A 25,919-nucleotide genomic window follows, 5' to 3' on the forward strand; every position below is an offset into this window, starting at 1 on the left:
CTTGTATCATAACCTTCCGTTTAAATTGACTAATAATTATTTCTCATATCTTGGGATTAAAATTACTTGTAAATACGAAGAATTATTTAAGACTAATTTTTTACCCTTAATTGATCATATTACTCAACTTTCATCTAAATGGTTTCCATTATATTTAACTTTGATTAGTCGTATTAATGCAGTTAAGATGTTTATTCTGCCAAAATTTTTATATATATTTCAGGCATTACCGATTTTTATTCCAAAATCTTTTTTTGATAAAGTTGACTCTAAAATTTCTTCATTTATTTGGCAAAATAAAAACCCGAGATTGGGTAAAATACATTTACAGAAAGCCAAGAGAGATGGAGGTCTAGCATTACCTAACTTTAGATTCTATTATTGGGCAATTAATATTCAACATATGAAATTTTGGTTACTTGACCAAGATACACTATCCATTCCTAAATGGGTAGTATTGGAATTACAATCTGCTCAGGGCTATGCACTTGGCTCTATTTCAGGTTCCTCTCTTCCTTTTGATTTGAAACGCCTCAAACTGGTCTCTAACCCGATAGTTAAATATACCTTGCGTATTTGGTTTCAATTCAGAAAATTTTTTGATCTCAACCAATTTGGGCTAGCGATCCCTATTTTAGGTAACATATTTTTTCCTCCCTCTTTCACGGATCGTGCGTTTCAAATTTGGAAGACTAAGGGTATTTCACAGTTTTTGGATTTATTTTTAGATGGTTCCCTTATGTCTTTTGAACAATTATCTAATAAATATAATTTACCAAGAATACATTTTTTTAGATATCTCCAAGTTAGAAATTTCCTAAGTACTATACTCTCTTCCTTTCCGACGCTACCTCCTACATATATTTTAGATACTATAATGAACCTTAATCCATGTCAGAAAGGTGTAACGACTATTATTTATAATATTATTATGAAACTTAGGAAAGCTCCATTTGATAAGATTAGGTCAGATTGGGAACAAGAATTGGGTTCTATTATTTCTGTGGATGACTGGGGGCAGATTTTACAATTAGTCAATACTTCCTCTATCTGTGCTAAACATTCCCTAATTCAATTTAAAGTTGTTCATAGAGCACATATGTCCAAAGATAAGTTAGCTCGTTTCTATTCTCATATTAATCCTTTTTGTGATAGATGTCCGGGGCAGATAGCCTCTTTAATTCATATGTTTTGGTCTTGTCCTACTCTGGAAACTTTTTGGAGAGACATTTTTAATATTATCTCAAAGGTATTGAATATAGATATCTCTCCTCATCCTATTACTGCTATCTTTGGATTACCTAAAATTTCCAGTAATCTTTCCCCTTCAGCCCGTAGAATGATTGCATTTCTTACTTTAATGGCGAAAAGATGTATCTTACAACATTGGAAAGAGCCTAATGCTCCAACTACCTTTTTTGGTTTTCCCAGACGATATTATGTTTAAATTTGGAGAAAATTAGAAGTAATCTTTATGATTCCTCACTTAAATTTGAACAGACCTGGAGATCTTTTATTCAATATTTTCATTTAATGTAATTTTTTTTCTCTTTTGTTCCATATTTATATTCCCTTCTTGCCTTTTTTTTAAAACTGTTTTTAATGGAGGTCGGGTTTGAGAACGTGATTTTAAGTTCTTTAACTCTACCTGTTTCCAAGTTAGCCCATTGCTTTGCTTTGCTTTTAGTTTAGTTGCACGGTGGGTTTTTTTTGGGGGGTCTTTTTTTGGGGTTTTTTTTTCCTTTTCTCTATTGATATATATATATATATATAAATTAGTATACTATTATTTTACCATATTATTTTATGTTTAAATTGCACTGTTTGTATCAATTTTTTCTTCTGTATTAATATCTCCTGTAACTTCTAACAGTGTATTAGTGTCTTTATGGTTTACCCTTTGTATACTTATTCAATAAAAAGATTTTTTAAAAATGTTGAAGATATCCATTTGAGTCACCCTTCTGAGAAAGAAGGATCTACAGGCAGGATTAATATACAAGTCAGAATTAATATGGAAATAAAAGTTGCAGCACCAGCAATTTCTCAGTTCTGGTAATATAAACTTTTTTTATTCACTGTTTGTAGTGCATTTTATCCTAACTTAAAATAGAGAATAGTTTGCACACAAAATTTCAAGATAAACTAAAAGTTCCATTTTTAACAATAACCAGCATTTTTCCAATTCCTTCCTTTCAGCAATGGACCCCTCTATAAATTCAATTAGTTAGGATATGTTTCATGATTTCAAGTTCAATTTATTGTCATAACACAAAGTAGTATTACCACAAATAAATTAACAAATAATAAGGTGCATATACAAATTAAACTTCATTCATGAGCCCTGGGTGATGGCAGTAATTTCAGTAGTCTTACAACCTGGGGAAAGAAGCTCTTTCCCATCCTAAACATTTTTGTCCTGATGTTACAGTACCTCTCCGTAAATGGTAGGGGGTCAAAGAGAGTGTTGGATGGATGGGAGGGATCATAGACAATGCTAAGAGCCCTGCATACGCAGAGATTTGTAGATATATCTCTAGACTGCATTCTTCCTTTAGTGTACTTCATTTAGATTCTTTCCAATAAATATGCAGCCTCTAATTACTCCAAATGAATTAGATCATTCATATTTTACCCATGTTGAAACTGCTTTTAATTATAAACCCATTTTGCACTTCTCCTGTTCTTTCTCAATATTATGTGAAACCCTCAATTTGGAATCATTCACCAAATCCAATATAGTTATAATCCCAACTACCAATCATTTACGCAAGTACTAGAAAGTAATGTCTTCAACACTATGAAAACAACTTCTATGAAAACATTTCCCACCTTTCGACTGAGTAAAGGAAATAATTATAAAGGCTGAATAATTACGACATGTTACGAGTCTGGGGAAGTAGCAACATGAATAACAATCTATGTACAAATTATACATAGTTTGTTATCCATCCCCAGGCTCATGACACACCTTTATCATGACTCCAGTACCATCTCCTTTTCCCTCTCTCACCTCATCTCTTTGTCTGCCCATCGTCTCACTCTGGTATTCCTCCCACCTTTTCTTTCTTCCATGGCCTTCTGTCCTCCAGCAGATTCCCCCTTCTCCAGCCCTGTATCTCTTTAACCAATCAAATTCCCAGCTCTTTACTTCACTTCACCTCTCCCTCCCTCCTGGTTTCACCTAGTGTTTCTCCCTCCCCAGACCTTTTAACTCTACTCATCTTTTTTTCTCCAGCCCTGCTGAAGAGTCTCAGCCTGACTGTACTCTTTTCCATCGATGCTGCCTGGGCTGCTGAGTTCCTCCAGCATTTTGTGTGTGTTGCTTGGATTTCCAACATCTGCAAATTTTCTCGTTTGCGATTCAGTACCCAAAGCCCTTTTTAAACTCCAATAGATTTACTACAGTTCTTGTCTACTTTTGTTTCTTCTTTCAAAGAATTCAATATGGTTTGTCAAGCATTTTTTTGAAATCTAACCTGACCTCTAACTTTACTTGATAGATGCTTTCATAATTCAGATTAAATTTAGAAATTAATTTTAATTTCAATAGTACAGATGTCATTTTGTATAACCCTTATTTATGTCTTACAAGAGCAAATCTACAGAAGCTGGAAATCCAAGACACACAAAATGCTGCAGCAGGCCAGGCAGCATCTATGGGAAAGAGTACAATCGATGTTTCGGACCTAGTACTTTTACAGTAAGCAGCCAATATGTGCTGAAGGCAGCTCATCACCAAGATTCAGGATCTGCATTCCTTTTCTTTACTTTTGCCTTCTGTCAAAGCATGCAACCCTTTATTGTAACAGGTTTAAAAAGGTGTAATAAGTAATATTTATTGAACCGTATTCTCGAAAAAAAAGAGCTGTATAGTCCTGGAACTTAATGCATTAAAACATTGGCTATTCCAAATTTTTTTTCCTTCTGTTTGTTCTCTAAACCCACCCGCATTTTGCTTCTTGCATATTTTGTGAATAAATAGACATTTCAATATTCTACAACAAACCCTCCTGCAATTTTCTGGGGATATTTGATCTAATTAGTTGAAGAACATAACTAACATTTTTCCAAATGAAATGCACAAATCCCCTAACAAGAACATCACAATAAAATACATCAGGTTAGTGGAAACTTCTGACAAGCCCAAAGAAAGCCTGATGAAAGCTGTGCATTATGTAAATAGGGAAGAGAAAATTCAAGCCAATACTTTCAATGCAAGTCTGAAGACAAATAATGACACTCAATTTAAATTAATACAAAACTGCTTTAAAATTGTTTACTGCCTTTTTCTTATTGGAAGAAGCAATAAATGATTTGATTCAATCAGCTGGTGGGGACAGATATAAACTGAAATGACAAACTGAGGAATTAATGCTTTAATGTGAGAGATTAACAAACTGAGGGCTCACCTCCCCTAGTTTTAGTACAAGAGATTATGATAGTTTCAAACACTGGAGGAATCTACTGTTGTGCCCTATGGTTTGTTTATAAATCTATAGCAAATAAAATGTAGGTTTTCATACCTTGATAAATTCACGGATAAGCTGAGCAGCTTTCACTCCATTTTGTACATTGAAGCTGATGTCTACTTTTACTTCAGTGTAAGAATCCATGAGTTTAATAATAGGCACCTACAAGTTACACCAAAAGTTACAAATTTGTTTACTCAACAAATCTTTAAAATAGTGGATTACGTTTCTGAAGAACATAATTTGTTTCTTTCCAAAGGTCCTGTAAGATTGACATGCTGCTTACTTAAATCAAAATACAGAGCACATCACAAATTTGTAATCAAAAAATGCATAATCACTCTCCATCCCCAAATTAGTCAACATTCAAGGTAAGGATATCCAAATTTTAGACATCAGCCACTCCACAAATTCCAGCCAACACTTGAGTGGTCCAAATTACTCATTAATGCTTACTTACTAGCTTTAGTTAGAATATTGTAGCTAATCAAGTTTGGAATAGGGCCTGCATGGGGTAAAATTAGCAGTGTACCTACTGATACGTTGCTGTTAATCTTGCACGACAGTGCCAATTTAACAATCACCACTTCAGAATCAGTCATGTATTTCACAAGAAGCAAGAAGGAATTCATGAATGACATATAAAACAAGATCCCATGAAACGAGGATCACATAATATAGAAAAATCTAGGTAAAAATTGAGGTAAAATCTAGCAGGATTGCTTTTTCAGCTAAAGCTATGGACTTGTATAATTAGTTTCTATAAGCTGGCTGGAGTTTGCAACTTTTAAAAATTTTGTATATTATTTTATATGATTAATTATTTTGTATACTTGCTATTAATAAGCAGTGACATTTTATTGTAGGTGCTACTGTTGCTTAGGAAGGACAGAAGGATAAAGAGGAGAAGCTGAATCTCAATCATCCAAGGAAAGGCAGCAGGCAAGTCTCCAAGACAGTATATAATGCAGTACCTTTATGCAAGATGTGATTTGTCCAACAGTGACTATAGGAACAGCCACATTTTTAAATACGTTTGAGGAACATAAAACAAAGTGGCTTTGAATCCAAATAAGATTACTGCTGACCTCAGCAGCAACAAGGGAGGGATCTTTTGGCCATCTGCCCTAATTTCATCACCGCAGGATGTTATTACAAATAATACATACAGTGCCTTGTATACAGTGCCTTTGTTCACATATCACTTAGTGTTGAGGCTAAAAATTTCCACTTTAGTCTCATCTGACCACAAGACCATCTTCCACTTCTTTACAGTATCTTTTAAGTGATGCTTTGCAAAGTCTTTACAGGCAAAAATGTGCTTTAAATGGCCTATGTGGTGTAAATCTAATACCGTGCATCAACCAAGTAAAACCACCCCTACTGTGCTCTGGGGATGCTTTTCAGCAACAGGGACTGGAAATCTGGTGAGGACTGATGGGAAATTGGAATGCTGCTAAATACAGAGAGATCCCAGATAAAAACCTGCTTGCCTCTGCCAGAAAGTTTAGACTGGGAAGGAAGTTCCTCTTTCAGCAGGACAACAACCCAAAGCACACCAACACAGCAATCATGGAGTGGCTTCAGATGAAGAAAATTGATATCCTTGAGTTGCCCGGACAGAGTCCTAACCTTAATCCGATCGAACATCTCAGGCAAGACCTCAAGACTGCTGTCCACAGCCACTCCCCAACTAACCTGACACAGCTTGAGCAATTTTGCAAGGAGAAGTGGCCAAATCTTGCTCCATCACATTGTTCAAAGCTAATAGAGACTTATCAAAAAGACTATTTGCTGTAACAGCTGCAAGAGGTGGTTCAACTAAGTACTGAGCAAAGGGGGATAAATACTTTTGAACTGCTAACATTTCAGTTTTCGTATTTTTTATTTTACATGCTTTATAATTTTCCCTGTTTTGGGGCTTTTCTGTGGGAAAAAAGGAGTGTGTGATTCACAAATAAAAATTCTCAGATAAATTGATCAAAATCCCTGGTTGTAATATTCACTTATGTGAACAAAGGTTTGAGGGCAGAATACATTTACAAGGCACTGTATAGCGCTAATGCAAGACCATGAGAGTTGCGCAATGACGTATTAACCAAAGTAAATCTGTACTTCTATTTTCAGAAGAATGATGACAACAGCCAAAATGAAACTGCCTTCAAATTCACAGCAATGGTGGGGTTTCCTTGAGTACAGAGTGTAATTGATCATATTCATTTGCTAACAGGGATCCTCAGAAACAATCAGGAATATTCAATAACAACTATTCACTCAATTAATATGCAACACAAATCAGATTACAATAAAAAGATCATGCATGTCCATGCAAGGCAGTTCTAATGATACATACATTTTATAGAAATCAAACACTTCCCCTGCCTTTCTCACCGGTCAGAAATACTTGAAACATTTGAGAACAAGAATGACGAATTAATACCTGTGATATTCTTTTGCAATTCCACAATACCTGAGGAGTTCTTTACAAAATGGTCCTTGATAGTTTTCTATAGTATAGTGGTTTGTTGCGTTCTGTATATGGCTGATTTCCAGTGAAAATGGCAATTGGGAAAAGCACAGCAGCAACAAATCAGTTAGAAGGAGACAAAGGAAAAGCAGAAAAGTTGGGACACCTTGCAGCCATTCATGCACTGGATAAATTAAATGGTTCAGGTGAACTGTTCAGCTCCCTGCCCCAAACACTGAAACCAACACCTTCTGTATTTAGCAGTCTTTGTAACCTGCAGGGTACATTACAATCTTTCACACCTTGTTTCAATTATCTGCTGATACTCAAGCCTTCTGATAAACACGCAACTGACCAATCTGTCAAAAAGTAATGCTTCAAAACATTAATGAAGTATCAACTTGCACTATCTTATAGAAAGAAGAATGTCATACTTTCTATTTCCAATAGATACTCCTCTGGTGGGCCTGCAGTCGAGCTGTTGTTACTGATGATGTCAATTCCTCAAACTGCTTGTGGACAAAGAACTCTAGCTTTCAAAGGCTACAGACTGCAGTTCCTAATCGTAGTCTAACTCCTCTGAAGCACTATGAAAGTACTGGTTGAGTGGAACTGAGTGAGCTGATGTGCTGTAGCCTGAAAGAAACATACTCACCTGCTCTGTAGCACTGTCAGCATTCCCCTGGTGCTTCAGGAAGAATGGAATGCACGAAATGAGTGGTACCTGGCAGAGCCTCTACCATCTGGAGCATCAGTATTCCATGGTTAAACAAATTGTGTCCATTATCTACATGGGAGCCTCCGAAATGTCTACCAAAGCAGCATGATAGAGGCTTGAATGGTCCAGTTACCGTGATCTGGAAAGGCCATATGCTCCAACAGAGATTGCGAAATTGAAGTGTGATACAACAGAACCTGACACACAATTAATGTAGACTCCACGTTCTGATGAAGCGTTCAAATGCACACAATCACTGGTGTCCCATTAGAATTTTTCTTTTAGTGACAGGAGTCTAAAGATTTACAATCATGACTCGTTCAGCAATGCTGACTCCCTTACAGGTCCCTCCTATCAGCATCTACTACCATTTCCTTTTTAACCCCACCTGGTGCAAGCACTCCTAATACTAGCTACCTCACATGTGGTACAAATCTTGTGCTGGTGTTTGGCAGGGATGAACATTTCACTACATTTCCCCAGGGAAGTTGGCATTCTCTGGCAAGTCTTCTTCCAAGTGTCCCTTGAGTAGATTTTTACTGCTAGAAAGAACGAGAGTTAAGACGGCACAGAGACTTGACAAGAAATTTTTGACCAAACAGCACTAGCTGATTGATGAGATTGATTGAAATATAACATGATACGTGTAATTAGCAGTCACTCTGCTCAGAGGGAGTGCCTGACATCTTCATTTGATACCTCTTGGTCTACTGTACATTGTGCTTCTTGTTTAAGTGGGTGTGAAGTTGTGTGATCTCTGTTGTTTCACTCTTTGGTATTGGGTATCTTGATTTTTGGAATCTTTTAATAACTTAAAATCCTTTGAGTGAAACTCAAACTTAAAAGACTAAATTAATGACACAGACAAGCAGATTTGGTTAATAGCCACTGAATGTGTGGTTATACAATGGTACACAAAATTGAGAAATGAATATTCCAGAATACTTCACATTTCAACATGACTCAGAAGGTAGAAAAATGGGTAGTCTTGTGGAAAAGCAAAAATGACCAGGATAGCAGTGAGGAATGAGCAGAAGTAGAATACAAACAAGAGCCAAACGTGAGAACAAAAGAAACACTGACAAAAGCCCCACGTAGAGTATCATATAATAAAGAACATCAGTAGTAAAGGTACAAAGAACGAGGCAGCCAAGATAGATCGAGGTTTGTTTAAAAGAATGACTAGAAATATGTTTGAAAATTACAATATGTAACAGATGTGATTTCCATTGAGAAATAAAAGCTCTACAAAATAGTAAATCATCTGTTTCCTTCCATGCATTCATTTGCCAGATCTGCATATAATAGCAACATGGTAGTTATTTTCAACTGTTAAATTTTTCCTGAACAGAGGGATCAATTTGTTTTTAAAGAGTAACCATATTACTGAATCTGGAGTCATAAGTAAGCCAAATCAGGTCAGGGCAGCAAACTCTTGCTGAATTATATTAGTGACAAGCTTTTTTTAAAAATAAGAGTCGTCAAGGTTTTAAAAAAAATGAAAATTTACTTAATTATTTGAATTTAAATTCTGCTACTGCTTTTGTGTGATTTGAAATCTTTATATGTGATACAGCGGTCTGATATATAGCCCTATAACTTAAGAAAGTACAGTTTATAGAGGCTGCTAAAATGAATGGTGGAAAAATTTATTGGATTAAAGTATACCAGTTTCTACAAATTCCTACTTGGTCTATGATTTCAAGAGGTGGCTGTAGAGATGATGCATACTTTAACAAGGATCTTTCAGTATTCACTGGATTCTGAAATGGCCTTGATGGACTGAATGGCATCCAAAAGCACCTCATTCTTCAATAAAGGACAGAAAGGTGCAAGGGGAACTGCAAACCAGTTTCAAGATAAATTATATGACTCAGTTGAGGGGAAAAAATTCCTCAAAATGTCCTTGGAATTCTTTGCTCTCAGAAGGCAAAAGATTTTCATAGTGAAAACAACAATCAATAATTTTTGATAATAAAGGAAATCAAAAGAAAATGGCTGAAAAAATGGAATGAAATTCAAGTACAACAATGAGGTTTGTCAACTGTAGAGCATGCTTAAAGGGCTGCAAACATATTTGTCTTCTTTTCATATACATTCTGATGTACTGAAGCCATTGATTTTTAAGTGGGGCAAGTATAAACAGATAAAGGAACCATGAGGAGAGTTGCTGATTTTGCAACAGATTGTGAGATGGGGAATGCACCTGCTTCTGGAAGTAATGAAGGCAGCAAGCAAATGTTGAGTTTCAGAATGAAATTTAGAGTTGGGAACAAGAATGAGAAAGGTAATTTATGCCACAGTGATTGGCATTAATGGATGTAGTAAACGACATGACATCTGAACAGACAGACTGGGATCACATGCAATGAAAAAGAAAGGGAGAGCTGGACTCACCATTGCTGCTCTATGTGATCAGAATCGTGTTCTGTTCTACATCAAGTCTTTATTCCTGGATTGACATTCCTGCAACTCTTCATCTGAAACCTTAAAACCTCAGTAAAGCTGCTTGATATCCTCGTGACCTTGTTTGAAAAGCACTTGCCAAATGTCCTGACCTCTATCAACAATATAGCTAGAGACACACTTGAAAATTAGATGCAACCTTCCCCCTTATTCTAGTTATGTCCAGTGGCTTGAAGTAGCAAGGTCAGAAACAAAAAATGTGTTTAAGTTCAGTGAACCTCATCTCTTTGCATTAAGTCTACCTGCTGTAAAGGCAATACCTCATTATGTGAAAAATGTTGGTAGATGGCTAACTCTTAGCTCAGTTCCACTAGTCTTGTTCCAGTGATTTCATTCAGGTGTGTAGCCTGCTTTAAAACTCAGCCCATCTGTTAATACCAACATCCCTTTTAATTAATGTACAACTGGACTGGTTCCTAAGCAACAACAAATACTGTGTCTTGTTATTCTACAGCCTTTTTAAACAAGCACAAAAGCAAAAGTTTCAATTTTAAAGAATCTTTCAGGTACTTACAGTTGCTTTGTCCAATACTTTCACAGAACTCTCATCAGCTACATGGTGTTTCCTCAGTGCTTCCTCCAAAGTCCACAATGGTAAAGTCTCCCATTTCCCAAATACTACTAAGTCAATATCACTGAACAGTAAAGAATGATGAATATTAGTAAATCATTAATTCTATCAAATATTTAAATTATTGGAAAAATGTACTCTACAATTATTATGATGTATAAATTTGAAGAAGAATAAAATGCAAAATGAAGGCATTTCAAGTACAGTGGATTCCGGTTAATTAGGCCATCAGTTAATAGGGACAGCCACTTATTTGGGACAACTCTTAAAGAACAAAATCTAATTGAGAAAATAGCTGGGATTCCCTGTGTTTATTTGGGACACGATGCCACTTAACTGGGAAAGGAGACCATTGCATAACATTTTCTAACTAGCAGGTTGTATGCATGTCGTGTGGTTGTTATAGACACTTACACCGTACTCAGGGTGAACAGTTTTTAAATAGCGTCAGTTGCTTTTCTTTGTTCGAGAAGCAGCGATCTTTGTCACTGATAATTGGTAAGAAATAAACAGCAAAACAATTCAGAACTATTTTGCTCATTGCAATTTCAAGCATTCAGACTTGGAAATGCCACAAACAGCTGAGTGAAAATGAAATGATCAGTACTTTAACAAGTTAGGAAGCAATAATTTGAAAGTAATGACAACCATCTTGATTTTACTTTTGGTTCCCACCGGACACTCAGCCCTCACTATGGCTTCAAGTAGCTGATTGCATGCAACAGCGGCCACACCCAGGTACACCGCTTTGACAGGTAGGCTAAACCAAGTGAGGGTAACTGACGGTCTCATACTCTAGTGAGATAAGAGACATGCCAGTCTTAGAAGTCAGCTCCAACAGACTAGGCAGATGGGATCTACAGTGAGACACAATGGCCAGGAAAGCGGTTCTGCAACACTACGTGGAGAGTGAAGGGCATGACAAGTCACAGAAGTCATGGTCACCCACTACAACCACAGAAGACCCCAATTGTGACATCTATTCATCCCAATGGACCCGGACATCTGAGGTTGAGTGGAACTGCCCCAGTGCAATGGCCTTTCCACTTTAAAAATTCTCCTGTACAAGTTTTCAGTCATCCTTTGATATGATGGACAACCACCAGTAGTATTGGTAATGTTCTAATTTGTTCTGTATTTTATTTCAATACACAACGTGTTACTCAGTTAAATGGTTTGCCTTTTTTTTATACCTTTTAAACTATCTCCATGAAACTTCAGCTAATTGGGGCAGCCATTTAATTGGGCCAAAATGTACTGGTTTCAATGTAACCCAATTAACCGAAATTGGCTCAGAAACAAATAGGAAGAAACACTGTTCAATACTGAATTAGCCCAACCATTCTTAAATTAAAATGACACCTACGAGCATCACACCTTGTAGAATTGTCTGTATAGGAAGTACACACAAATTTCATCATGTAGCAAAAACCAAACAACATTTGTTTGCTACTTCAATATTCACATTCACTCAAATTAATACAATTGAATATTTTATATAAACATGCAAATGTTGACAATAATTTTACTTGCTTTTTGAATTTTGCCTGAATGACAACTTTAACCAGATCAAGAGATACATCATCTGAATTAAAGACCACAGATGCTTTCAGACTTGCTGAATTTTTCCAACATCCTCTGCCTTGCATCCAATTCCAACATCCACAAAAAAAAATTATGTGAAATAAGGTGAAGGAACTAGCATCATTAATCATTAATTTTCTTAAAGATTTTCATTAAATAATGATTTATTGACTTCAAAACAGAACCAGTGTTTTTTAATACTTTAAAATCTAACTAACTAGTCACTCTCAGGGCGGGGGGGATCTCACTGAAACCTGCTGAGTACTGAAAGGCCTGGATAGAGTGATCATAGAGAGGATGTTTCCAATAGTGGGAGAGTCTAGGACCAGAGGGCACACCCTCAGAATAGAATGATGTTCCTTTATAATGAACATGAGAAAGAATATCTTTACCCAGAGGCTAGTGAATCTCTGGAAGTCATTGCGTATACTTTAAGTGGAGGTTAATAGGTTCTTGATTAATAAGAGTGCCAAAGGTTATGGGGAGAAGATAGGAGAAAAGGGTTGAGAGGGAAAAATAAATCGACCATGATGAACTGGTGAAGCAGACTCGATGGGCTGAATGGCCTAATTTGCTCTTATGGTATACAGCCTTATGCACTGGACTAGACTGTTGCTGATTGGCTCAATATGAGCCTGAAGATTCCTCAGCGCCAAATTAACGGTTGCTCCCTTAGTACACATTCTAATATCAGCCCAGGAGCTCCCTTAACACCATCCTAATGTCAATGAAAAGGCTATCCCTTTGCTGGCTCTGCTATGCTAATTACAGGACAATGTCAATTGAAATGACCATTATCACCATTTTGTTTCCTCAGCTTTCCCTAGTAGCCTGTCTTTGTAATTAATTATATGAAAAGGAATACATAGAAAAGAGGCGTGCAACATAGGACTTCCGAATACCTGTAACAGAAGACTAAGCTGCCCTACAAGTTAAAGAGCTCAGCTCTTCAAAAGGATGTTGCCATGTCACCTGTCTGCACACAACTTACTGTGATGAAAGCAATTCTTACTTAAAATTCATAACACTTGCCACTGAGAATCTTGCATTTCAGCTAAGCACATATATTTAGTAGTTGGTTGGTTAAATTTGTAGGCCTATATCACCATAAAGGTCAAACTACTATTTACCTTTATGAATTTCTGATTTTCACAACATCTGGAGTGCAACAGACTAAACATGCTTTACTCTGACAGCCCCTAAAGTCAACACACTCAGCAGTCTCGTTCTTGGCAAAGTGGATTAGTCAGAGATTCGCAAGTACAAGCCATTCACCAGACAAGTCAGCATAATATCTAGACAATTAACGCATGACTGCAAGCACTGCAATGTCAGACTGTCTTTCAGACAATGCTCTAAACTGACAGTCCAGTATTGTAACACACAACCCAACTGTCACTAATGCCTTAACTCCCTCTGCTCACATTCATAAAAATCATCACCAAATTGGTCTCTATTTCGTGACAACACATGGATATAAGCAAGCTATTGCTTTAAGTAAAAAGTAAGCCTAATTTCCTTAATGTTAATGGTCATCCGTTTTATTGACTTAAATGATTCTTCTCGCTGCATACTGAAGACCAAAAGGCTGACTACTTGAAAAGAAACTTACATGGAGCCTTGCTGATGAACATCAACTCCGATTCCTACATAATCCTTCAAGCCTCTCCATTCACCCATGTACCACTAAAGAAATATTTTTATATCAGCCCTGTAGCTAATTCAGACAGAAAGGAAGATGCACTGATTTAATTCTTCCTCCCTGCCATCTGTGTCATAAATCTTCCAAGTTTCCTGTCATAGTAAGTACGAAGTATTACAAAATAATCCTGATCTTTGTCTCATGCAGATAGTGGAAAGATATCCAGAATCTTCTGGTAAGATATTTAACTCACAACAATGATCTGCAGAATACTAATGGTGAAAGATGTGGTTGTCCCTAAATGTCAAGGCTAGGTGGTAAGATGTTCACTTTCCAGAGATGTACAATACTTGAAAATTTTGTAGGATTCACTTGTCATTTCCCGCCTGAATGATGGAAGATCTTAATTCATATAGACATGGATTGCCTCATTGTAAGCAGACATACAAAAAATTATTCCTTTAGAAACCAAACATCTTTTTTTCTAACCTTAAGGTTACAGGAAGGTGACTGACAATAAAACAGCTGAATATATTTGGATCCATGACACTGCAATGCAAAACTATTGCTATAATATCCTTAAGCTGAGACAATTAACCTCCATCAACCATAATCATATTCATATTCCACAGCACTGGATACCAATCCCACTTACTTTTATTAAGCAATCTTGATGATACATTGTCAAGGACTATCATTTTGTCCTCAGTTTGGAATTCAACTCTGGATGTCCACCCATCATGAAGTGTTTTGACAGTCAAACTCATTATCTAAGTACATACATGTTACCATATACTACCTTAGGATTCACTTTCTTGCAGGCATTTACAGGAATATAAAGAAATACAACAGAACTTATGAAAACCTGTACATAAACACAGACTTACACACAACCAATGTGCAAAATAAGAAAAAGTGCCTCTAAAAAATAATTTGAAATACTGAGAAGATGAGCTGTAGAGTCCTTGAAAGCAGGTCTGCAAGTTGTGGAATCAGATCAGAGTTGTGGTGAGTTAAGTTACCACGCCGTTTCAGAAGCCTGATGAGTGTAGGGTATTAACTGCTCCTGAACATGGTGGTAGCTGATTATGGCACACATCAACTCCAGCCCTGCAGATAACCACACCTGACACTGATAAAGGTCCACAGATGAGTGTAGCTCTCTGGCCCTACACTCATCTCTGGAGAATCTGAAAAGTAAAGATAGCTACATTATACTATTGTATATTGATAAAAGCCAAGCCTTCAGTTCTATAACTCCAAGCAAATTCATCTCCAAACTCCTAGACCTGGGACTCAACATTTGATTGCCTGACCAACAGACTGCTCTTAGTAAAGGGTAGACAACAATACCTCCACCATGATTATCCTCAACACTGGTGCTCCACGAGGCTGTGCCTCAGCCAACTCTACTCCTTGTGCAGTCATGATTATGTGGACAGATTCTGTACCAATTCCATCTATAATTTTGCAGATCACACTAAATCTCAAATAAGGACGAGAGTAGGGGCAGGAGACTGAGAGCCTAGTAACATGGTCTCATGACAACAACCTTTCTTTCAATGAAAGAGCGCAACAAAAGAGCGAACTATTGACTTAGGATGGGCAGCAGTGTAAATGATGTTTGCAAAGGTGCTGAAACTGAGAGGGTTGAAACTTGAAATTCCAAGGACTGAACATCACCAACAACTTGTCTTGGTCCAAACACAGAGAGGCCAAGGCCACGAAAGCACAACAGCATCTCTACTTCCTCAGGCAGCTAAAGCGATTGGGCATGTCCTATCTGTCCCTCACCCATTTATACAGACACATCATAGCTTGGTAGGGGAAATGCCCAAGACCACAAGAATCTACAAAAAATTGTGGACAGCTCAGAATGACAACCAGCCTTCCCTCCATGGACTGTCAACACTTCTCACTGTCTCAGAACAAAACATAGCATTATCAAAGACCACCATCCATCCCAGACTTTCTCTCTTCTCCTACCTCCCATCAGGCAGAAGATAAAAAAGATTGAAAGTATGTTCTGTCAGGCTCAAGAACAACTTCAATCCTACAATTAAAAGACTTCAATGTACAATAAAATAGATTCATTATCTCTCAGTCCACCTTATTATAGCCTGGCACCTTTTTGTCTGCTTGCACTCTCTTTAATTCTAACACCATTCTACACTGTTTTATCTTTCCCTTGTACTACCTCAATGCAGTCACAATGAAATGACTGTATGATCCTAACATGGCACCACACAACTTAAAATTCGATCTTATTCACTTATACATCTCACCACATACACCCATGCCTTAAACTGCTGGGTGATGCTGATTATAAAGTTGGACAAATGCTGAAATGTCAAGGCATGAAGGGGGGATCAAAAAGTTAATGGGATAATAATTTCTATATTGCTTTCTTAACTTCCTAGCCAACAGTAAACAGTGGCAATATCAGACTGGGTGTAGTGTTCCATGAACTCACTGCATTCAGAGGCTGATAACTCCCTAGATTTGACAGACAGTGGTAATTTGGGCCAAATACTGATGGACAGTCCAAACAAGCAGATATAGATTCAGGCAAGTTTAGAAGGCAGAAAGAAGTAAAATGAATTAAAGTGTGAAGTATACAAGTAGCAAATTTACCTGAGATTACATGAAATAAGAAATTACAAGATATTATAGACACAAGAGGACATCATTCTAACATTTGAAAGAAACTTAACAAATTGACGTCAGTGCCAACTCAAAAGCATCAAAATAAATTTAAAGTTGATGCTTCCCAAAATCTGAACTATTATTCTTCGTGTTATAGTTTACACAATGATCAAGTATTGGTATTGAATGCAAGTTGAGATTAACTGCAAATTTACCCAAGTATTGTTATTAAAACTTGCTAAATGTTACCTTGTTGGCAAGTACAGGCCTGTGCTAAAGCTTCCAAATATCTGCACCTGAAATACAATGTTACAATTAACTCAGATATATTAGAAGCTTATTTCCAACCATACAAGCAGTTGTGACAACAGCTTAACATTTACTGCCCACTAGTGGCTACAAAATAGAATAAAGCAACACAATAAATCTAAGACGGCAAGTAACTCAACATCAAACTGTAATTTCTAAGTGGATGCAGGAACTGCTTACTAAAGAGCAAAATACAGAGAATATAAATGAGCACAAGAGTGTGAACAAAACATAACCATTCAAGTTTTGCCATGAAAAACAAAATATTTTCAGATAAAAAGCAAAGGTAGAAACAATTTCTAAGAAATAAATTCCAGAGCCTTCTTTAATAGTACATTAAGGGTCCAACAAAATTAATCTTTTTATATATGATTTAATTTAGCAATCCTTAATAGAAGCACATCTCTCACCAGTACTTACATCTGCACTAGGCCATAGCTCTTTGATGACATTTTCTATTCTTTCAACCACCTCCATCCGCATTTTTGCTTCTTCGTGTCTTGGTGACATGTAGTTGTAGAAGTCAATAATTTCTTCATGAAGTCTGAAATATTTTTTTAAAAATTAGAGATGCAGCAATGAATACATTAATAATATAATCTAATAACCATAAAGTGTGTTTAGCAATCCAAGAACAATATTGACTAATTCTACGTGTTTGGGAGAAGGGCATGTTGGGGTTGAAGGCACAGGGTTACAATAAGGAAGTAGAAATACATTTGGTCTGAAAGAGAAACCCAAACTCCTCCAGGTTAGATCAAGTCCAAGTCACTAATCTATCCTGATCCCAAATCCTTGTATCTGATACCTCCCTTCCTTATGGTAGCCAAGTAAACTTCTCTTAAATGTCAAGATTACCTCTAATCTAACCAACAGTATCAGAATGTTCCATGGCTTTTAAAATTCAAAAAATATTTCGTTGCTGCGTTTAAGGACATTTGTTAAGGCATTTTGGTTACACTTTTAAACTTGGACTACAAAACATACACCAACTTACAAAAACTTTAAACACTCATCACAGTTCAAGACAAATATCAAATCAACCCTCAAGCTTCTACTTTATAAAAATATCAGCCACAATTTCCTATCTTCAGATTTCATCACACCTAATATTCGTTTCCAAATCAGTATAATCTCTTTTGCCTGAAATTCTTCATATGGGCTAGCAACTAACAATACACAGAAACGATGAGTTATTAAGAGGGCAGCTTTGAAGAATATAAAGTGATAAGATAGTTGTAGAAATGAGAACAGGTCAATAGGGTGGGGGATGGGGGGAGGGAGCAATCAAAACATTGAGATGAAACTTCTAAATCTGACACATTTCTGTACTGGTATCAATACATATATTCCTGTTCATCCATACTGTTAAATGCAGGCACAATATGGATGAACAGGAGTTGCATTTCTAAAATGACTTGGAGACAATCTTAAAACGCTAGACCACATCTTCTGTGTCTACTTTAAACAGACCACAGCAAATGCATTGAAATAAAACAAAGTTAATTCTTTACTCTTTTTAGATGAGTGGTGTTCCTCGGGGTCAGTATTGGGAATACTTACTTTTTACATTGTTTGTCAATTACTGAGATAGTGGAATTGATAGCTTTGTGGCAAAGTTTGCGGATGATACGAAGATAGGTGGAGGGGTAGATAGTGCTGAGAAACCAATGTGATTGCAGCAGGACTTAGACAAATTAGAAGAATGGGCAAAAAACGTGGCAAATGGAATACAGTGTGGGAAATGTATAATAATGCATTTTGGTAAATGGATCAATAGCGCAGACTATTATCAATATGGAGAAAAAATTCAAACATCGGAGGTGCAAAGGGACTTAGCAGTCCTCATGCAAGACTCTGAGAATGTTAATTCATAGGTTGAGTCTGTGGTAAAGACCACAAATGCAATGTTGGCATTCATTTCAAGGAGAATATAAAATTAAAATGAAGAGATGGTGCTGAAACTTTATAAGACACTAGTCAGACCGCACTTGGGAGTATTGTCAACAGTTCTGGGCCACTTATCTCAGAAAGGATGTACTGTATTGTCATTGGAGAGAGTCCAGAGTTTCACGAGGATGATTCCCGGAATGAAGGGGTTAACATATGAGGAGCATTTGGCAGCTTTGGGCTTGTGCTTACTGGAACTTAGAAGAATGCATGGGGATCTCATTGAAACCTACGGAATGTTGAAAGGACTAGATAAGGTGGATGTGGAGAGCATGTTTCCTCTGGTGGGGGTATCTTGTACTAGAGGGTACAGCCTCAAAATTAAGGAGTGACCTTTTAGAACAGAAGTAAGGAGGAATTATTTTAGCCAAAGAGTGTTGAATCTGTGGAATACTCTGCCACAGAATGTGCCGGAGGCTGTCTATGGGTATTTTCAAAGTGGAAGTTGGTAAATTCCTGATTGGTTGAGGCATCAAGAGATATGATGAGAGGGCAGGTGGATGGGGTTGAATGGGACCATGATGAAATGGCAAGCTGGACTCAGTAGGTTGAATGGCCTAATTCTGCTTCTATGTCTTATGGTTTTAGACTCCTCCCCATTTTTTGATTAGGGCACCACACTCAACGACTATTTGCATGGACATAGCATCTTCAATGCAGCAAACCATGTCAACCTGTTTCACGAGTGTGTAATCATGCAAAATTTAACATCAAGCCTCAAAAGATATGAGGGTGATTGATAAGTTCATGGCCTAAGGTAGAAGGAGATGAGTTATTAACTTCAAACTTTCTGCATAATCACTCAAAGAGTTGAACTACATGTGCTTGTAACAAGAGCTGTATAACTCATCTCCTTCTACCTTAGGCCATGAACTTATCATTCACCCCTGCCGTGGGAACCTTCTGGAGGTCCAAGATCCTTATGCTCCATGACCGCTGGACTAAGTGTGTAAATGTAGGAGGGGACTGTGTTGAAAAATAAATGTGCTAGGTTTTCTAAAATTGACTCCTTCTACATTAAGCCACAAACTTATCAATCACCCCTCGTACTGAGAAATGAACTGAACATTAAGAAGCATCTTTGGCACAAAAGGGGCAATGATGGTATACCTACACGTTTAAACACTTCCAACATGTTCAAGATACACACCATGCTTTTTCTGACAGAAATTAGTAAAAGGAATTTGTGTGTCTGCCATGTAACTAAGTATTTACTATGTCTTCATAATCAGCCAAAAATAACCAGGAAAGCGCACAAACTCTAAAATTATAGTTCCCGTCGCTGAAATTTGCTCCATTGTTGCTGGAAGTTGAAAAATGTACCAGGCAGTATCTGTGAAGACACTTTAAGTCACTGACTTGAAATATTACAAACAAGAGAAAATCTGCAGATGCTGGAAATCCATGCAACACACACAAAGTGCTGGAGGAACTCAGCAGGCCAGGCAGCATCCATGGAAAAGAGAACAATCGACATTTCAGACTGAGACCCTTCAGCAGGACTGGAGGAAAATAAAAGTTGAGGAGTAGATGTAAAAGGTGCGAGGGGGGAGGGAGAAATGCAAGGTGATAGGTGAAACTGGGAGGAAGGAGGGGTGAAGTAAAGAAGCTAGGAAGTTGTTTGGTGAAAGAGATACAGGGCTGGAGAAGGAGGAATCTGATAGGAGCAGACAGAAGGCCATGAAAGAAAGAAAAGAGGAAGGAGCACCAGAGGGAGGCGAAGGGCAGGCAAGGAGATAAACTGAGAGGAGGAAATGGGGATGGGGCTGGTGGGGGGGCATTACTGGAAGTTTGAGAAATCAATGTTCATGCCATCAGGTTGGAGGCTACCCAGACAAAATTCAAGGTGTTGTTCCCATTAGCGTTCCAACATCCCAGTCCATGGCCTTCTCTACTGTCACAGTGAGGCCATTCTCAGGATGGCCTCTCTCCATTTTCTTACTCTGACTCCTCATCTTTTATTCCAGTCCTGATGAAGGATCTTGGCCCAAAACGTCAACTGTACTCCTTTCCATAGATGCTGCCTGGGCTGCTGAGTTCCTCCAGCATTCTCTGTGTTGCTGAGATTTCCAGCATCTACAGATTTTCTTTTGTGTGAAGTGTTATACTGTTCACCTTTTGACACAATTCAGAGTCACAAATGCACTTTACAATTGCAGCAGGCCAGGCAGCATCTCTAGGAAGAGGTGCAGTCGACGTTTCAGGCCGAGATCCTTCGTCAGGACTAACTAAAGGACTAACCTTCCTTCAGTTAGTCCTGACGAAGGGTCTCGGCCTGAAACGTCGACTGCACCTCCTCCTAGAGATGCTGCCTGGCCTGCTGCGTTCACCAGCAACTTTTATGTGTGTTGCTTGAATTTCCAGCATCTGCAGAATTCCTGTTGTTTGCACTTTACAATTGGTTGATTTCAAATCTTTGTAGTTCTTTGATTTCTAATTCCAAGTTAAGTTATCAAGGGATCTAAAACAATGAACAAAACATGGAAAAAGTAGCAAATGGTAATGGCAAAGTAGTGGATTTGGATGATTAGCCTTGAATTCAGACAAGATACAGAGTGTGGACTGACTGCTTCATGCCACAAAATTGCCCAGTAAATGAAATCTAAAGCAAAGCTAGATAGCACATGCATGCAATTCTGTTGTTAACAAGGCCTAATCTACCAATATGACATTTCAATTTTCAATCACCATCCTTACCAGCTAACAAAAAAAATTCCCCAGTGTAAGGTTTTATTTATTTACATATGTTTTTTTAAACTTTTCCTTTCAGTGACAAACATATACAGTATGATAAATTATGAATTTCTGTACATAATAACAATGTGGGAAGTAGGTAAAATAGCAGCTCCTTATTGTCAACCAAAACTACCTGTTTAGATATGTTCATTCATTAAATAGTTACATATTTAATTGTTGGATCTGAGCAATGCAGCACAAGCTGTGAACAATTCCTCATTAAAATCCTTCTCAATGTTCAACATGCAGTCAATGATAATAGATCTGGAACAGAGGTTGTAAGGTCATCTTTTCAACAAGGAAAACTGATAAAATGTACACTGAAATCTTTAGTGAAAGTGTGTAAAGCATAGATAAAACCAGCAAAGATACGACTGGTTCCAAAGTCCACCAGAAACTGGAAACTCTACAAGTACATCAACAATTAAATCAGCAAATGTGGGAATACTCAGATATTCAGGAGGTCAGGCAGCATCTGTAAAGAGGAAAGAATATTTCAGATCAATGACCTGTTATAACAATTGGGAAAAGTTTTACATTGCAAAAAACAGGGAGGAATAGCAAAAACAAAGGAAATGCTATAATATGATAATAAGAAAGTGAATCGCACATATTTGCTTCTGCGGGGGGCGGGCAAGGAGAAGAGGAGGGCATAATGATGACTGCCAATCTGTTTATAAGAGGTGAGTGAAGGGATAAGAATGAAGATAGAAGTAACAGCAATGCTGACTAACAGCTATAGAATACAACAGTTATTAGTAATCTACAAAGGAGTTCTGAACATTCTGAAAAAGCAAATTCTCTGAAATTGTTGAATTCAACAAAACTATGGTTTGCTTAAATGGAAGACAAGATATTGTTTCCTGAGCTATGCTGGAACAAAAGTCAGAAATCAGAGTGAAAGTGAGATCAAGAATTCAAGTGAGGCCATTATGCAAAGGCAGAAAAGATGGCACTTCCAATCCTCAAACCCAAACTCTGGAGATGATACGTAGATGATATCTTTGTCATACTTAAGCCAAATGAGATAGAGGATACCTTTAACCAAGTTAACAACATAATCAAGTTTATAATGGAAAGAGAAAGTAACAAGTGACTTGGATATACATGTCACAAGGAGGACAGACAGTGCATTAGAGACATGTCTACCGGAAGGGTACACATGCAGGCCAAGTACTGAACTACCATAGCAACCACCCAGCCTGCCGCAAGAAAAGCTGCATTCGCACCTTATTTAAGAGAGCACAAACACACTACAGCACCACTAAACTTGGGCCAAGGAAGATGAGCACTTATTCAAAGTTCTCCAGAACAATGGTTACCCACAGAATTTCATCAGGAGATGCTTACTAAGCAGGAAAAAAACATAGACCTTACTCAATGTGCATGGAAACAAGCAACCCTGTCCTACATAAAGAATATATCAGAAACGATAGCTTGACTGCTCAAACCTCACAGCATCACAATTGTTCACAAACCATCGGCTACTTTAAGGAAGCTTGTCTCAAGAACCAAAACAACTGAAAAAAAGCTATGTGGTGTACAGGATCGTCTGTGGAGACTGCAACAAGAACGTCCACCACAAACTCTCCACTTATTTATGGGAACACAAACTAGCAGTATGGAGACATGATCCACTATTGCTGATCTCAGTACACGAAGACCAAGAAGGATACCATGGAAGTTCTGGCACAGGAAAACATGAAGCAGGAACAAAAATTCGAAGCATGGTTCTCTTCCGATAACTCAGTGAACAAACACATCGAAATAGACGCCATTTACAAAGAAATGCGAGCCAACAGAATTCAAAGGTCAAATGAAAGGGTAGCCAATTGGAACTGAGGCAAGCTACATAAACATGAGCACTCCCAGGAAGAAACACCAACAACTGCGCACTGTGGATGTCACCTCGACTGGTGATGAAACGTCTGAGAGCTAATTGCCAAGCTCAGTGAACACGGCAACATCAAAGAAAAGTGAAATGTTATCATCCACTTGACACTTCTATATGAACATGGTGGCAAATGTTCAGGCTTCCTTTGTCACTCACATGCTGAGCTCAACACTTATTAAGGATGGAGATTTTCTCCAAACATCCTATTCCCTTTCTATTTTTATTGTCTATCAGGATTTATGACATGGTGCATCAAGATCTCAAAGTCTTGATCTGATCCACTGTTTGTGAGATGGCTTTGCTGTTTCTCCTGATTAGCAAATAACCAAATCCTGAACTGCAACTTCACTAGATATATTTGATGTCACCAGGGAACAATTAGTCATGACAAGGTCAAAATATAACCTCTGACCCCAATAATCCCATCAACAACTTGAAAGTGTTCTTTTGGCATTACCTGAATCACCTTTGAGATAAAACCTACTGATTTCCACATACTTTCAAATTCTCTTCAAGCTGCAAATAACACAGATTTTATTCAGCAAAAAAATTTAATCTGTTTTTGCAATTAGAAGGGTGGGTGGGATGTGGTAACTGAGCTTCAATACTGCAATAAGCATGTTGGCTCAAATTATTTTAATGCAAATTAGCATAACACATTATTTAAAAAAAAACTCTACTTTCCTTATCCATAAGATCAGACCCAATTCCAAATGAATTTGCCCAAGCTAAAGCTGAGGTCAGATACAAAGTTCATCTGGCCCTCTTGGTCAGAAACGATCCAGTCTGGAACTCAGTGGTGAGCTAAGATAGGATTACTGTAAAAATGGGGTGCTCAGAGCTGTGCAGATTCAGTGGGCCAGAGGGTCACTTATGTGCTGCCCATGGCTATGACCTGCCCCCTCAATGGAACTGTTTCTGCTTGATTACAACTGGTGAGGCAATAGTTTGCAATTAAAATCATTCAGTTATAGAAAGATTTTTGCATTTTAATCAATTGACAAAAGCTAAGAATTCCAATAGTGTCACTTTGCCCTTAAGTACAGAAATAACAAATAGTTACTACCAGCAACTTAACAGAAATAGCTGAAATATTTGGACCAAAGAATGTTAAGAGTAAACAAGTCACCTTGGACAGTTAATAACTGAGAGGCTTATAAGCAGTAAAAGTGCAATAATTTTTGCCAGATTTGCCAGAAGTGCCAGATTTGGGAACAGCTTCTTTCCAACTGTGATAAGACTGCTGAACAGATCCTGACCTGGATCTGGGCCATACCCTCCAAATATCCGGACCTGCCTCGCGATTTTTTTGCACTACCTTACTTTCCATCTTCCTATTTTCTATTTATGATTTATAATATAAATTTTTAATATTTACTATCGATTTGTAATCCAGGGAGCGGGAAGCGCAGAATCAAATATCGCTGTGATAATTGTACGTTCTAGTATCAATTGTTTGGCGACAATAAAGTATAAAGTATTTTTAGCATAATAATTCTACCAAATCTGAAACACTGTTTATGCCATGGAACAGTATATTTGATATGACCACTGTCTATACCATACTGTCATTTATTTAGGAAATTCTGGAAGTGACCTATTTACAAAGAGTAAGAGCACAATATTAAATTTATCCCACCATGAGGAGAGCTAAATGTTGCTACCACCAGAAAATATGAAGCTCACATTGATTTTCAACATTCACAAGATAGTATTGACACTAATATTGCTCCAAAGCATGGAAACTTTAGCTGTTTTGGTTGTGGATACTGCCTCTAGCTGGAACAAAAAAAGTCTTATGCAAGTTAGTTCATAGTGTTCAATTACATGTAATAACTGAGAAAGTCTGAGAACAGCAAGGCAGCAATTCCAAGTCAAATACTCTTCAGGAGATGAACGCAGTGTTACCAGCAAGCAAATAGTCATTCACTGAGATGGCACAATCTCTTTAGGAGATGAACCTAACCGAGATGACACAAATAGGTACTTGATGGCCATCAGAGATAGAATGGGCCAAAGAGACTGTTCCTATTCTGTACAATTCCAAGGTCTTCTTGGATCCAGCCCAAAAGTCAGATCTGTTGCCATGCTAGCTACCTGTCCGAGATGCAGAAGACCAAACAGTTGCTCCTTCATACAGCAGAATCAATAGAAATCAACTTTCTGATGCAAAGTATGTACATGTTCAGAAGGCATGTGACAAGATGCCATAAAAAGGTGCTGTATTAGCATGGAGTGAAGATCAATCATCACATAGATGACAAATTGAAAATAAATAGGTATTTTTTAAAGCTAGAAAAATACAACTAGTAGGGTGTCATGGATAACTCGATTATTTACTATATCTATGTACAAATGTAGTCAAAAGAGGAGGCATACATAGGTTATGAAGATGAGAACAGACATTTTGGAAAATAAAAAATATGGAGAGAACTTTAAAAGGTTATCAGTGGGTTTGTTCTTG

At 37.5% G+C, this 25,919-nt stretch overlaps 1 protein-coding gene across 1 annotated transcript in view; it reads right to left on the bottom strand.

Annotated features, from left to right (window-relative positions):
• tent4b (terminal nucleotidyltransferase 4B) overlaps positions 1–25,919 on the bottom strand; it is a 59,167-nt gene that overhangs the window by 21,585 nt on the left and 11,663 nt on the right. Inside the window, exons 2-5 of the mRNA XM_063066899.1 lie at positions 17,296–17,419; positions 16,816–16,862; positions 10,638–10,758; positions 4,527–4,634 (exon numbers count right to left, since the gene is read on the bottom strand). Coding sequence (XP_062922969.1) covers positions 4,527–4,634; positions 10,638–10,758; positions 16,816–16,862; positions 17,296–17,419 — 400 coding nt within the window. The remainder of the gene's footprint in view (positions 1–4,526; positions 4,635–10,637; positions 10,759–16,815; positions 16,863–17,295; positions 17,420–25,919) is intronic.

Source organism: Mobula hypostoma, chromosome 14 (assembly GCF_963921235.1).
Source record: "Mobula hypostoma chromosome 14, sMobHyp1.1, whole genome shotgun sequence".
Classification (NCBI taxonomy): Eukaryota; Metazoa; Chordata; class Chondrichthyes; order Myliobatiformes; family Myliobatidae; genus Mobula; species Mobula hypostoma.